Raw genomic sequence first — 15,523 nt, forward strand, 5'->3', positions numbered from 1 at the left:
GTTTCGAGTTGCCAAATGTCAGCCTCGAAACCTTAATGACTTGGAGAAGATCTGCAAAGAGGAGTGGGACAAATTCCCTCCTGAGATGTGTGCAAACCTGGTGGCCAACTACAAGAAACGTCTGACCTCTGTGATTGCCAACAAGGGTTTTGCCACCAAGTACTAAGTCATGTTTTGCAGAGGGGTCAAATACTTATCTCCCTCATTAAAATGCTAATCATTTTATAACATTTTTGACATGCGTTTTTCTGGATTTTTTTGTTGTTATTCTGTCTCTCACTGTTCAAATAAACCTCCTGTTAAAATTATAGACTGATCATTTCTTTGTAAGTGGGCAAACGTACAAAATCATCAGGGGATCAAATACTTTTCCCCCCCACTGTACGCTACATGACCAAAAGTATCTTTACATTTACTACATTTGACAAGTATATATAGGTCCTTAGCTATTGAGCTATTTCCCCTTTTTCTTCCTCCTTTTGCTTCTGAAGCGCAACAGAGTCCAGTGGGAGCTTTACGCACGTGCATTGAACGACTTGGGATATCCGGTTATGTGACCAGCTTTTTGTCTGTTTTGCTAATCCAGCTTGCGGCAGGGCGCTCCCTAAGCATTGTCTCCCTGGCATATAGCAGCAGGGGGCAACGGTTACCTAGCGGTTTTCCTCGCCCACTTCAGCAGGATTCTGACAGCGTCTTAGGCGTTGTTTAAAGGCTTGACTACAGGAGATATTTGTCGTGCAGCAAGCTGGGCATCACCACACATTTTTGTGAGGTTATATCGCTTGGAAGTTCACTGCACCCAGTGTAGCCCCCATGGTAGTTATGGCTGGGACAGGGGAACTAGCCAGTGCGCCGTGTGCGCAATACCCAGACTGCCAAATCTTAATGGGGTCAGGTCTGGGTGGTCTGTGTGGTGGACATTTCAGTACTGAGAAAGACTTTGTCATTTCTTCAAACAATCATCTTTATTTAATATCGATTAATTATTTCAATAATGAAACCGGTCAACTCAACAGTCTTGTGTCAAATCTTGTCCGCTATTATCCTCACTAATTTTCCATCCAAGTTGTCAGACCCCAGTGGCTTGTCATTATTGATAGAAATGAAAACAAATTTCACCTCTTCAACAATTATTTTACGGAATTCAAAATTATAATGCTTGTCTTTCATAACTTGGTCAGATATACGGTACCAGTCAAAAGTTTGGACACACCTACTCATTCAAGGGTGTTTCTTTATTGTTACTGTTTTCTACATTGTAGAATTTAGAATAATAGAAGAATAGTAGAATAATAGTGAAGACATCAAAATTATGAAATAACACATATGGAATCATGTAGTATCATGTATCATGTAGTAAGTAAAGTGTTAAACAAATCCAAATATATTTTATATTTTAATTTCTTCAAAGTAGCCACCCTTTGCCTTGATGACAGCTTTGCACACTCTTGGAATTCTCTCAACCAGCTTCATGAGGTAGTCACCTGTAATGCATTGTTAAAAGTTAATTTGTGGAATTGATTTCCTTCTTAATGCTTTTGAGCCAATCAGTTGTATTGTGACAAGGTAGGGGTGGTATACAGAAGATAGCCCTATTTGGTAAAAGACCAAGTCCATATTATGGCAAGAACAGCTCAAATAAGCAAAGAGAAGCGACAGTCCATCATTACTTTAACCTGTTTGGGATAGGGGGCAGTATTTTCACGGCCAGATAAAAAACGTACCCGATTTAATCTGGTTACTACTCCTGCCCAGAAACTAGAATATGCATATAATTAGTAAAAAACACTCAAGTTTCTAAAACTGTTTAAATGATGTCTGTGAGTATAACAGAACTCATATGGCAGGCCAAAACCTGTGAAGATTCCATACAGGAAGTGCCATGTCTGACAATTTGTTGTCCTTCTGTAGCATCTCTATCGAAAATACAGCATCTGTGCTGTAATGTGACATTTTCTAAGACTTCCATTGCCTCTCATAAGGTGCCAGAAAGTGTAATGGGGTGTCTGCTGTCTCTGGGCGAAGAACAGCACGATAATTTGTTAGTGGTCAGCCTGGGAACAGTGAGCCTGGGAACACGAGAATTCCCAATTTTTTTCTTTCAGCCTTTGAATGAATACAACGTCACCTGGTTGGAATATTATCGCTATTTTACGAGAAAAATAGCGTAAAAATTGATTTTAAACAGCGTTTGACATGCTTCGAAGTACGGTAATGGAATATTTTGAAATTATTTGTCACGAAATGCGCTCGCGCGTCACCCTTCGGATAGTGACCTGAATGCACAAACAAAACGGCGCTATTTGAATATAACTATGGGTTATTTGGAACCAAAACAACATTTGTTGTTGAAGTAGAAGTCCTGGGAGTGCATTCTGACGAAGAACAGCAAAGGTAATCCAATTTTTCTTATAGTAATTCTGAGTTTAGTGAGCACCAAACTTGGTGGGTGTCAAATTAGCTAGCCTGTGATGGCCGAGCTATCTACTCAGAATATTGCAAAATGTGCTTTCGCTGAAAAGCTATTTTAAAATCTGACACCGCGATTGCAAAAAGGAGTTCTGTATCTATAATTCTTTAAATAATTGTTATGTTTTTTGTGAATGTTTATCATGAGTAATTTAGTAAATAAACTGGAAGTTTTCGGTGGGAATGCTAGTTCTGAACATCACATGCTAATGTAAAAAGCTGGTTTTTAATATAAATATGAACTTCATTGAACAAAACATTCATGTATTGTATAACATAATGTCCTAGGAGTGTCATCTGATGAAGATCATCAAAGGTTAGTGCTGCATTTAGCTGTGGTTTTGGTTTTTGTGACATATATGCTTGCTTTGAAAAAGGCTGTGATTATTTTTGGCAGGGTACTCTCCTGACATAATCTAATGTTTTGCTTTCGCCATAAAACCTTTTTGAAATCGGATAATATGGTTAGATTAAGGAGAGTCTTGTCTTTAAAATGGTGTAAAATAGTCATATGTTTGAGAAATTGAAGTTATAGCATTTTTGAGGTATTTGTATTTCGCGCCACACTCTACCATTGGATATTGGTGAGGCGTTTTGCTAGCGGAACATCTGTCCCTAAAATTAAGACTTGAAGGTCAGTCAATCCGGAAAATAGCAAGAACTTTGAAAATTTCTTCAAGTGCAGTTGTACTAAAACCATCAAGCTCTATAATGAAACTGGCTCTCATGAGGACCGCCACAGGAAAGGAAGACCCAGGGTTACCTCTGCTGTAGAGGATAAGTTCATTAGAGTTACCAGCCTCAGAAATTTCAGCCAAAATAAATGCTTCACAGAGTTCAATTAACAGACACATCTCAACATCAACTCTTCAGAGGAGACTGCGTGAATCAGGCCTTCATGGTCCAATTGTTGCAAAGAAACCACTACCAACGAATGCCAATAAGAAGACACTTGCTTAGGCCAAGAAACATGAGCTATGGATATTAGAATGATGGAAATCTGTCCTTGGTCAGATGAGTCCAAATGTGAGATTTTTGGTTCCAACCGCCGTGTCTTTGTGAGACGCAAAGTAGGTGAACAGATGAGCTCCGCATGTGTGGTTCCCACCGTGAAGCTTGGAGGAGGTGGTGTGATGGTGCTTGCTGGTGACACTGTCTGTGATTTATTTAGAATTCAAGGCACACTTATCCAGCATGGCTACCACAGCATACCACAGCATTCTGGTTTCATGAAATCATTAAAGTAGTTGGCAATATCAGTAGTTTCTGTGATGAACGAGCTATCTGATTCAATGAATGATGGAGCGGAGTTCTTCCTCCAAAATTTCATTTAAGGTGCTCCAAAGCTTTTTACTATCATTCTTTAGTTTCTTCTTTTCAATAGTTTAGTCACATGATTTCTCAATTTGCAGTACGTTTGCCAATCGGTTGTATAGCCATACCAATTATCCATTTATTTTGCGATTCCTCATCAATCCACAAGGATTTAACTGTTTTTACAGTCATTTTCTTAATGGGTGTATGCTTACTAGTAACTGGGATAAGCAATTTCATAAATGTGTCAAGTGCAGCGTCTGGCTGCTCCTCATTACACACCATAGACCAACAAATATTCTTAACATTGATAACATAGGAATCACTACAAAATGTATTGTGGCAGATGGCAGGGAGAGGTGAGGGGAGTGGTAATTGAAGGAAGATATCTTGGCTCCACCCCCAAGCCTTATATGGAGTTCCTGCCCCAACGAGGCAAGCCGGTGGATCATTAAGCCATTGAGTGCTTGGGGATGGAAGAGGAGGCTGCACAAAGAGGGGAAGGACCGAGAGGGAAATGCGTGTTATGGAGAGTGAGAATTATCTGTACGATTACCTGTTGTGAACTGGTTGCTGGATACCCCCCCCCCCCCCCTTTCCCACAGTGTGCAAATACCCCTAATAAATAAACAATTTGCATTCTAGTTAAGCTCCCTGAACTTGGTGACGTGTAAACCCCACACCCTCGAGCGTGCTACAGTATTGTATGACCTCTTATACACTATAATAGGCCCAGCCTTTGGAACTTTGGTTTTCCTAGATATGGCTACTATATTGTGATCACTACATCCAATGGATTTGGATACTGCTTTCAAACAAATTTCTGCAGCATTAGTTAAGATGTGATCAATACATGTTAATGATTTCATTCCTGTGCTGTTTGTCACTACCCTGGTAGGTTGATTGATAACCTGAACCAGGTTGCAGGCACTAGTTACAGTTTGAATCTTTCTCTTGAGTGGGCAGCCTGATGAAAGCCAGTCAATATTTAAATAATTATTTAAACCAGAAAATATAACTATTGATATCACATACTGTACATTATCAAGCATTTCACACGTTATCCAGATACTGACTGTTAGTACTTTGTGGTCTATCTCAGCTTCCCACCACAATTGTTACGATAATGCTTGTTCGAACTCAAACCCAGTCACAGAGAAGTAAAGGTAAATGCAGAACTTTACTTAAATTCTTGACAGAAACAAGGCAACCGTTAAACGAAACACAAGACCTAAGCAAGGGTCCAGGCGAACAGAGGAACCTAAATAACCAGGCAACCAGGTGAACAGAGGGCAATCAAACACAGGTGAAACCAATAAGAAACAATCAGGGTAACCTAGAAACAAGGTAAGGGTACCCTCCAGTGGTAACCTAAGGAAACACACTCAAAATAAAACAAAAACTGTGACAAGAATGGGCTTTAAGTGAGGCAGATGCACCTGTAGCCATATTACTTCAACAGTATTTAACAGGAGATCCTTTGTAAGCTTTACAGGAATGTGGTTCTCGATATAAACAGCCACACCTCCACCTTTGGCATTTGTATTTTCTGTAGATCTTATGACCATGTATTTCTACCACTGTATTGTCGAAGGTATTATCTAAGTGAGTTACAGAGATTGTCAGAATATGAATGTCATCTGTTACTAGCAAATTATTGATTTCATGAACCTTGTTTTTTAAGCTACATATGTTAACGTGGGCTATTTTTAACACTTTTCTGGGATCCTTGAATGTTGTTCTTGCTTTACTGGGAAGCTTAGCAGAGGTAGACATGCTTGGGTTATTTATGTTAGTGCAGGGTGAGCTGCACACAGTGAACTTCCTGCTTGTGCACACCACCTCAGTCCTAACAGTATATATCTAGGCTTCTGATTACTGCATACAATAGCTGTAGGATCAGTAGAGGCAGGATGGACATAAATTAGGTTACTTACATTGCGTCTTCCAACGCCTCTAGGATAATGTACATTTGCTGAAGCATTATGACAGCTCAGCGACACAATGGTAGGCATTACATGAGCTGGGCTTGGGTCATTGATAAATCATTGTCTCAACGCAGCCTTATTAATGCTGTGAAAGGATCCAAGAACCCACATTTTTGGGTTTGGGTGGATCCCATCCTCCTTATAATACAAGCTTTGTTTCCAGAAGGTATCAAAATTGTCAATAAATGTTAAAACCACAGAGCTGCAATCGTCTTGTAGACAGTTATGGAGGGCTAAAAGTCTGCTGAACTGTTCAATGTCATGATTTATGGAAGGCAGAGGGCCAGATATTATGTGGTGTTTGTTGGTGTCAAGTAGATACCCAATCAGTTCTTTAAAATCCATCTTCAGCTGTTCTGAGCTGCCCTTCATAATGTCATTCGACCCCAAGTGAACCATGACAGTATCAGCCCCCGTTGACTGACACACAGCCTCAGGAAGGAACCTGGTGATATCCTGAACTTTTGCCCTGGGAAGACACAAAGTCTTTGCCCCAGGTACAAATATATACCTCACCATAGAACTCCCTATCACAATAGCCAGAATGATCCTGCCTCTGCTGTGTCTCGAAGCTGATTGCGAGACCAGAGCCACATAACTCACCTGAGTAGAGGGCTGCTTAGAAGCAGCCAAATGGACAGAGCTCTGATCCAGAGACCACGGCCCAGCGTAGGGGGGCTGGGTGGTCCAGGCTGTGCCCAGGCGATTGATTGACTAGGACAGGGAGAGGTAGCTGGAGGGACATCCACAGCCATGGAGGGAACACCCAAGTCCCCGGCAGAAGACAGCTGGTACAGGGGCTCAAAGCGATTTGAAAGTCTTAAGTCCGGACGCGGGGGAAGAATGCAGGTGTGCCGAGAACGATTCTTCTACTTCTTTCTGGTTCCGACACGCATCCATTTACGCTCACCTGGAGTCGAACAATGAGCAGCCATTTTCTGGTTCAAGCTAGTAGAGGGGTGCAGTGGTGGAAACGTATCATAGTCCAGGAAGGTCCCATTATGATCCTCTTGGATGTTTTGACAGGAAGCATTTAAAGATGTCGATAGTCTAATGGAATCCTTATTCAGTTCAAGCCGCTTGGTCAAATTGAAAAAAAAATCATAAAGAGTAATAATCCTTTCTTAATAAGCTGCATCAAGTTCAATACATTTGTTGTATTTTTCATAATCTAAAATGACCACAGCACCCCCCTTGTCTGCAGGTTTGATAAACAAAGATTAGTCTTTCATTTGTTCATTGAGTGCCTGTTCTTCTGTCCAGGTGAGGTTTTCTGAATATGGTTAGTTTTTCTTGTATATACAGGCACAACTTCTTGTTTGACTAACCTACAATAGGTATTAACTGAGGAGTTGTTAACCATAGGACAGAATTTGCTTTTGGGAATAAAATGAGTAATAGTTATTTGTTGGGTCTCTAGGCTATAAGCAGAATTTTGGGAAAACACATCTAAGTTCAATCTTACAAATTAATCTTTCATATCAAATGGTTTGTCTGTACAGAGGCCCTTAGATAAGAATGAGACTTGAGCGTCAGCGAGTTCTTTTTTTGGATAGGTTAATTACCGCGTCCTGCTGTAGCTCCTAGTCCCCTCGATACGTAAAGCTTAATAAAGAACAGTGAATCTAGCATGAGCAGCATGCAGGTTTCCCTTTTTTCTCATGTTCTAATTTATAATAAAATTTACTCCAAAATGACACAATACATTATTAACCATACATTTCTATTGGGCAGAACATTATAAAATAAAGAAATAATCTGAAACACAACCAAAATTTACTGCAAATGCATCCAATAAGTTTTTAGAGTTAGAAACTTGATGTAGTCAATGCGTGCCAGGAATATGGGATCAAATACAAAACTTTTGACTACTTTATTTATACAAATCTTTAGACGTGTCAATCATTTTGACACTCCTAAGCATATCACTTATTGGCTGGGCGGACACTGCACACACACACACACGCACACACAGTGCAGGCTATTAATCTAAAGTGGCTCTGTAGTCCTCTGAGTCTATGAAGACAGTTATAGGGAAGACTTTGTGATTCGGTGTCAAAATGCTGTTGAGGGCCCCCCCTACATTTTCCTCGTGTACCCCAAGTATTTATCTGTGTGAGAGAGTGTGTGTGAGTGAAGGATTCACTTTTCTGTTTTTAAAAGGTATTTTCTGATTTTATTTAACTGAGATAGAGGATGACAGTGAGGAACGACACACATTGTGACAAAGGGCATTATGCCAGATTCAAACCTATGCCGTCACTGTAGACGTGTGTGCTGGAGGCTGCAGCATTACCGCTAGACCAGCCAAGCATGAGGACTCACTGTTCTATATGAAGCCGTTGTTGTTGCCATTGTGTGATTGATAATAGTGTGTCATTTTCTGCTTAGCTGTCTTGGAGTCTGTCTCAATGGACAAGTTCATCCCAGAGTCGCCTCAGAACAGCGAATCAGGAGAAGTCTCTCCCTGCCGCTCCCCCTCCACCCCACGACACTTCCGCTACAGACAGCCTGGAGGTAAATGTGTGTGCGTGTGTGTGCGTGTTTGTGTGTCAGACCTGCGACAACTACAGGTTAAACTGTGCTTCGTGGAAAGTAACTATTTATTTGGGGGGGACAAATAGTTAACTATTTGAATACAGATCCCCAAAGATGACAACGTTTTTAACTATTTGAATACAGTTCTCAGAAAGGGATTATTGTTCGGAAACTATTGGATTTGCTGCCTTCAACTAATGGCAGGGCTGTATCTGGAACTGTATGTTGAAGATAGAAATAGAATAAATAGCAAACACAATCTCCTATACTATTCCATTCTATATGACAGTCATATTTGATCTACACAATACTTTTTTGAACATTCTATATTTAACCTTTATTTAACTAGGCAAATCAGTTAGGAACAAATTCCTATTCACAATAATGGCCTAGGAACAGTGGGTTAACTGCCTTGTTCGGGGGAAGAACGACAGATTTTTTCCTTGTCAGCTTGGGGATTTTATCCACCAAACTTTGGTTACAGGCCCAACACTAACCACTAGGCTACCTGCCGCCCAATTCTCCTGAATGTCTATTTCCCCAGATGTGTACATAATAAATTCAAACCGATTATATTTTGTACAGATGAGTATCAAATCAAATTTTGTCACATGTGCACATGTACAACCCTACAGTGAAATGCTTACTGGTATTTTACTGCTGATCTTTAACCATTTGTTTTTTTATTTAAATGTTTTACTTATCTATTTCTTATTTTTCTTAGAAGTGCATTGTTGTTTAAGGGCTTTACCAGAGCAGCTGTAAAATAACATTAGCAAGGCTGTATACAGGGGGTACCGGTACAGAGTCAATGTGTGGGGGCACAGGTTAGTCGAGGCAATTGAGGTAATATGTAGATGTAGATAGAGTTAAAGTGACTATGTATAGATAATAACCAGAGAGTAACAACAACGTAAAGGGGGGGTAGCCATTTGATTAGCTGTTCAGAAGTCTTATGGCTTAGGGGTAGAAGCTGATAAGAAACCTTTAGGACCTAGACTTGGCGCTCCGGTACCGATGTGTTTGGACCATGATAGTTTGTTGGTGATGTGGACACCAAGGAACTTGAAGCTCTCAACCTGCTCCACTACAGCCCTGTTGATGAGAATGGGGGCGTGCTCGGTCCTCCTTCTCCTGTAGTCCACAATCATCTCCTTTCTCTTGATCACGTTGAGGGAGAGGTTAGTGTCCTGGCACCACACGACCAGGTCTCTGACCTCCTCCCTATAGGCTGTCTCATTGTTGTCGGTGATCAGGCCTACCACTGCTTTGTCATTGGCAAACTTAATGATGGTGTTGGAGTCGTGCCTGGCCATGCAGTCATGGGTGAAGAGGGAGTACAGGAGGGGACTGAGCACGCAACCCTGAGGGGCCCCCGTGTTGAGGATCAGCTTTGCAGATGTGTTGTTACCTACTTTGCATCAACTTCATGTAATTGTCAATAAAAGCCTTTGACACTTATGAAATGCTTGTAATTATACTTCAGTATTCCATAGTAACATCTGACAAAAATATCTAAAGACACTGAAGCAGAAAACTTTGTGGAAATTAATATTTGTGGCATTCTCAAAACCTTTGGCCACGACTGTAGACCCACTTCAATTTGCTTACAACCCCAATAGGTCCACAGATGATTCAATCGCCATAACACTGCACACTGCTCTATCCCACCTGGACAAAAGGACACCTACGTGAGAATGCTAGTCATTGACTATAGTATAGCATTCAACACGATAGTGCCCTCAAAGCTCATCACTAAGCTAAGGACCCTGGGACTAAACACCTCCCTCAGCAACTTGATCCTGGACTTCCTGATGGGCTGCCCCCAGGTGGGAAGGGTAGGTAACAACACATCTACCACACTGATCCTCAACACAGGGACCCCGCAGGGCTGTGTGTTCAGTCCCTTCCTGTACTCCCTGTTCACTCATGACTGCACGGCCAGGCACATCTCCAACACCCACATTAAGTTCGCCGATGACACAACAGCGGTAGGCCTGATCACCGACAATGATGAGATAGTCTATTTAAAAATATATATTTCACCTTTATTTAACCTCTCTAGGGTATGTGGGACAGTGGAATCCCGTGGCGAGTTATTCAAATACCTTAGAAATGCTATTACTTCAATTTCTCAAACATTTCTCAGACTATTTTACACCATATTAAAGACAAGACTCTCGTTAAACTGTTTTGGATAGGGGGCAGTATTTTCACGGCCGGATAAAAAACGTACCCGATTTAATCTGATTATTACTCCTGCCCAGAAACTAGAATATGCATATAATTATTAGCTTTGGATAGAAAACACTCCAAAGTTTCTAAAACTGTTTGAATGGTGTCTGTGAGTATAACAGAACTCATTTGGCAGGCCAAAACCTGAGAAGATTCTGTACAGGAAGTACCCTGTCTGACCATTTCTTGGCCTTCTTGATCATCTCTATCCAAAACAAGGGATCTCTGCTGTTACGTGACACTTCCTACGGCTCCCATAGGCTCTCAGAAGGCGGCAAAAAGGTGAATGGTGGCTTTGCAGGCCCTGGCTGAAAAACATTAGCGCGTTTGGATAGTGGTCGGTCAGAGTACTATGAGACTGAGGCGCGTGCACGAGGCGACCCCATGTTTTTATTCTTACATCTTTGAACGTAAACAACGACTCCCGGTCGGAATATTATCGCTTTTTTACGAGAAAAATAGCATAAAAATTGATTTTAAACAGCGGTTGACATGCTTCGAAGTACGGTAATGGAATATTTAGAATTTTTTTGTCACGAAACGCGTCGGGCGCGTAACCCTTCGTCACCCTTGGATAGTGTCTTGAACGCACAAACAAAACGCCGCTATTTGGATATAACTATGGATTATTTTGAACCAAACCAACATTTGTTATTGAAGTAGAAGTCCTGGGAGTGCATTCTGACGAAGAACAGGAAAGGTAATCAAACTTTTCTAATAGTAAATCGGAGTTTGGTGAGGGTCAAACTTGGTGGGTGTCAAAATAGCTAGCCTGTGATGGCGTGCCATCTACTCAGAATATTGCAAAATGTGCTTTCACCGAAAACCTATTTTAAAATCGGACATAGCGAGTGCATAAAGGAGTTCTGTATCTATAATTCTTAAAATAATTGTTATGTTTTTTGTGAACGTTTATCGTGAGTAATTTAGGAAATTCACCGGAAGTGTTCGGTGGGAATGCTAGTTCTGAACGTCACATGCTAATGTAAAAAGCTGGTTTTTGATATAAATATGAACTTGATTGAACAAAACATGCATGTATTGTATAACCTGTTAGGGCTAGGGGGCAGCATTGACACGGCTGGATAAAAAACATACCCGATTTAATCTGGTTACCACTCCTACCCAGTAACTAGAATATGCATATACTTATTACATATGGATAGAAAACACCCTAAATTTTCTAAAACTGTTTGAATGGTGTCTGTGAGTATAACAGAACTCAAATGGCAGGTCAAAACCTGAGAGATTCCTTTACAGGAAGTGGCCTGTCTGACCATTTGTTGAACTTCTTTTCCATCTCTATCATTTACTAAGGATCTCTGCTCTAACGTGACACTTCCCACGTCGTCCATAGGCGCTCAGAGCCCGGGAAAAAACAGAATGTCGTCATTCCAGCCCCAGGCTGAAACACATTATCGCCTTTCTCAAGTGGCCGATCAAGAGACACTAGCTTATGCGCATGACCCCGACCGCCCCCGCCTTTGGGATTTTTTCCTCTGTTTGCCGAAAAGGAGATTCCCTGTCGGAATATTATCGCTTTTCTACGAGAAAAATGTCGTAAAAATTGATTTTAAACAGCGGTTGACATGCTTCGAAGTACGGTAATGGAATACTTAGAATTTTATTGTCACGAATTGCGCCATGCGCGTGACACTTCTTTACTATTTCGGATAGTGTCTGGAACGCACGAACAAAACGCCGCTATTCGGATATAACGATGGATTATTTTGGACCAAACCAACATTTGTTATTGAAGTAGCAGTCCTGGGTGTGTATTCTGACGAAGACAACAAAAGGTAATGAAACTTTTATAATAGTAAATATGATTATGGTGAGTGCTAAACTTGCCGGGTGTCTAAATAGCGAGCCCGTGATGCCTGGGCTATGTACTTAGAATATTGCAAAATGTGCTTTCACCAAAAAGCTATTTTAAAATCGGACATATCGAGTGCATAGAGGAGGTCTGTATCTATAATTCTTAAAATAATTGTTATGCTTTTTGTGAACGTTTATCGTGAGTAATTTAGTAAAATGTTAGCGAATTCCCCGGAAGTTTGCGGGGGTATGCTAGTTCTGAACGTCACATGCTAATGTAAAAAGCTGGTTTTTGATATAAATATGAACTTGATTGAACAAAACATGCATGTATTGTATAACATAATGTCCTAGGGTTGTCATCTGATGAAGATCATCAAAGGTGAGTGCTGCATTTAGCTGTCTTCTGGGTTTTGGTGACATTATATGCTGGCTTGAAAAATGGGTGTCTGATTATTTCTGGCTTGGTACTCTGCTGACATAATCTAATGTTTTTCTTTCGTTGTAAAGCCTTTTTGAAATCGGACAGTGTGGTTAGATTAACGAGAGTCTTGTCTTTAAATGGCTGTAAAATAGTCATATGTTTGAGAAATTGAAGTAATAGGATTTTTAAGGTTTTGAAAATCGCGCCACAGGATAGCAGTGGCTGTTACGTAGGTGGGACGAATTCGTCCCGCCTAGCCTAGAGAGGATAACATAATGTCCTAGGCCTGTCATCTGATGAAGATCATCAAAGGTTAGTGCTGCATTTAGCTGTGGTTTTGTTTTTTGTGACATTATATGCTCGCTTGAAAAATGGGTGTCTGATTATTTCTGGCTGGGTACTCTGCTGACATAATCTAATGTTTTGCTTTCGCTGTAAAGCCTTTTTGAAATCGGACAGTGTTGTTAGATAAAGGAGAGTCTTGTCTTTAAAATGGTGTGAAATAGTCATATGTTTGAAAAATTGAAGTTGAGGAATTTGTAATTCGCGCCACGCCTATCATTGGATATTGGAGCAGGTGTTCCGCTAGCGGAACGTCTAGATGTAAGAGGTTAATCTAACCACACTGTCCGATTTCAAAAAGGCTTTACAACGAAAGCAAAACATTAGATTATGTCAACAGAGTACAATACATGCATGTTTTGTTCAATCAAGTTCATATTTATATCAAAAACCAGCTTTTTACATTAGCATGTGATTTTCAGAACTAGCATTCCCACCGAACACTTCCGGTGAATTTACTAAATTACTCACGATAAACGTTCACAAAAAACATAATTATTTTAAGAATTATAGATACAGAACTCCTTTATGCAATCGCTATGTCCGATTTTAAAATAGCTTTTCGGTAAAAGCACATTTTGCAATATTCTGAGTAGATAGCCCAGCCATCATGGCTAGCTATTTTGAACCCCACCAAGTTTAGCCCTCACCAAAGTCAGATTTACTATAAGAAAAATGTGATTACCTTTGCTGTTCTTCGTCAGAATGCACTCCCAGGACTTCTACTTCAATAACAAATGTTGGTTTGGTTCAAAATAATCCATAGTTATGTTCAAATTTCCTCTGTTTTGTTTGTGCGTTCAAGACACTATCCGAAGGGTGACGAAGGGTGACGCGCCCGACGCGTTTCGTTACAAAAAAATTCTAAATATTCCATTACCGTACTTCGAAGCATGTCAACCGCTGTTTAAAATCAATTTTTATGCAATTTTTCTCGTAAAAAAGCGATAATATTCCGACCGGGAAACCCTGTTTCAGTTCAAAAACAAAAAAAATAAAAACATGGTGTCACCTCGTGCACGCGTCTCAGTCTCATTGTCCTCTGATCAACCACTATCCAAATGCGCAAATGTTTTTCAGCCAGGGCCTGCAAAGACATCATTCACCGGTTTGCCGCCTTCTGAGAGCCTATGGGAGCCGTAGCAAGTGTCACGTTACAGCAGAGATCCTCAGTTTTCAATAAAGAGAGTGTAGAAGCCCAAGAAATGGTCAGAGAAGGCACTTCCTGTTAAGGAATCTCTCAGGTTTTTGCCTGCCATATGAGTTCTGTTATACTCACAGACACCATTCAAACAGTTTTAGAAACTTTAGGGTGTTTTCTATCCAAAGCCAATAATTATATGCATATTCTAGTTTCTGGGCAGTAGTAATAACCAGATTAAATCGGGTACGTTTTTTATCCGGCCGTGCAAATACTGCCCCCTATCCCCAACAGGTTAACCAGGTAGGCTAGTTGAGAACAAGTTCTCATTTGCAACTGCGACCTGGCCAAGATAAAGCAAAGCACTTCGACATATACAACAACACAGAGTTACACATGGAATAAACAAATATACAATCAATAATACAGTAAGAAAATCTATATACAGCATGTGCAAATGAGGTAGGATAAGAGAGGTAAGGCAATAAATAGGCCATGGTGGCAAAGTAATTACAATATAGCAAATAAACACTGGATTGGTAGGATGTGCGTGCAGAGGATGAATGTGCAAGTTGAGATACTGGGGTGCAAAGGAACAAGATAAATTAATACAGTATGGGGATGAGGTAGATTGGATGGGCTATTTACAGATGAGCTATGCTCAGGTGCAGTGATCTGTGAGCTGCTCTGACAGGAGGAGGTCAGAGACCTGACCATGTGGTGCAAGGACAACAACCTCTCCCTCAACTTGATCAAGACAAAGGAGTTGATTGTGGACTACAGGAAAAGGAGGACTGAGCATGCCACGATTTTCGGCGACAGGGCTGTAGTGGAGCAGGTTGAGAGCTTCAAGTTCCTTGGCATCCACATCACCAACAATCTAACATAGTCCAAGCACAGCAAGACAGTCCAAGCACAGCAAGACAGTCGTGAAGAGGGCACGACAAAACCTATTCCCCTCAGGAGACTGAAAATATTTGGCATGGGTCCTCAGATCCTCAAAAGGTTTTACAGCTGCATCATCGAGACCATCCTGATGGGTTAAATCACTGCCTGGTAAGACAACTGCTCGGCCTCCGACCGCAAGGCACTACAGAGGGTAGTGCATACGGCCCAGTACATCACCGGGGCCAAGCTTCCTGCCATCCAGGACCTCTATACCAGGCGTGTAGGAAGGCCCTAAAAATTGTGAAAGACTCCAGCCACCCTAGTCATAGACTGTTCTCTCTGCTACCGCATGGCAAGCACTACCGG

General features: G+C 41.0%; 1 protein-coding gene across 1 annotated transcript in view; it reads left to right on the top strand.

Annotated features, from left to right (window-relative positions):
• Positions 1 to 8,182: 8,182 nt before the first annotated feature.
• The window catches only part of LOC106591265 (ras-specific guanine nucleotide-releasing factor 2), a 66,077-nt gene continuing 58,736 nt past the window's right edge, over positions 8,183 to 15,523 (top strand). The window contains exon 1 of the mRNA XM_045711557.1: positions 8,183 to 8,288. Within this exon, the coding sequence (XP_045567513.1) occupies positions 8,183 to 8,288 (106 nt within the window). The remainder of the gene's footprint in view (positions 8,289 to 15,523) is intronic.

The sequence above is a fragment of the Salmo salar genome, unplaced genomic scaffold, assembly GCF_905237065.1.
Source record: "Salmo salar unplaced genomic scaffold, Ssal_v3.1, whole genome shotgun sequence".
Taxonomy (NCBI): domain Eukaryota; kingdom Metazoa; phylum Chordata; class Actinopteri; order Salmoniformes; family Salmonidae; genus Salmo; species Salmo salar.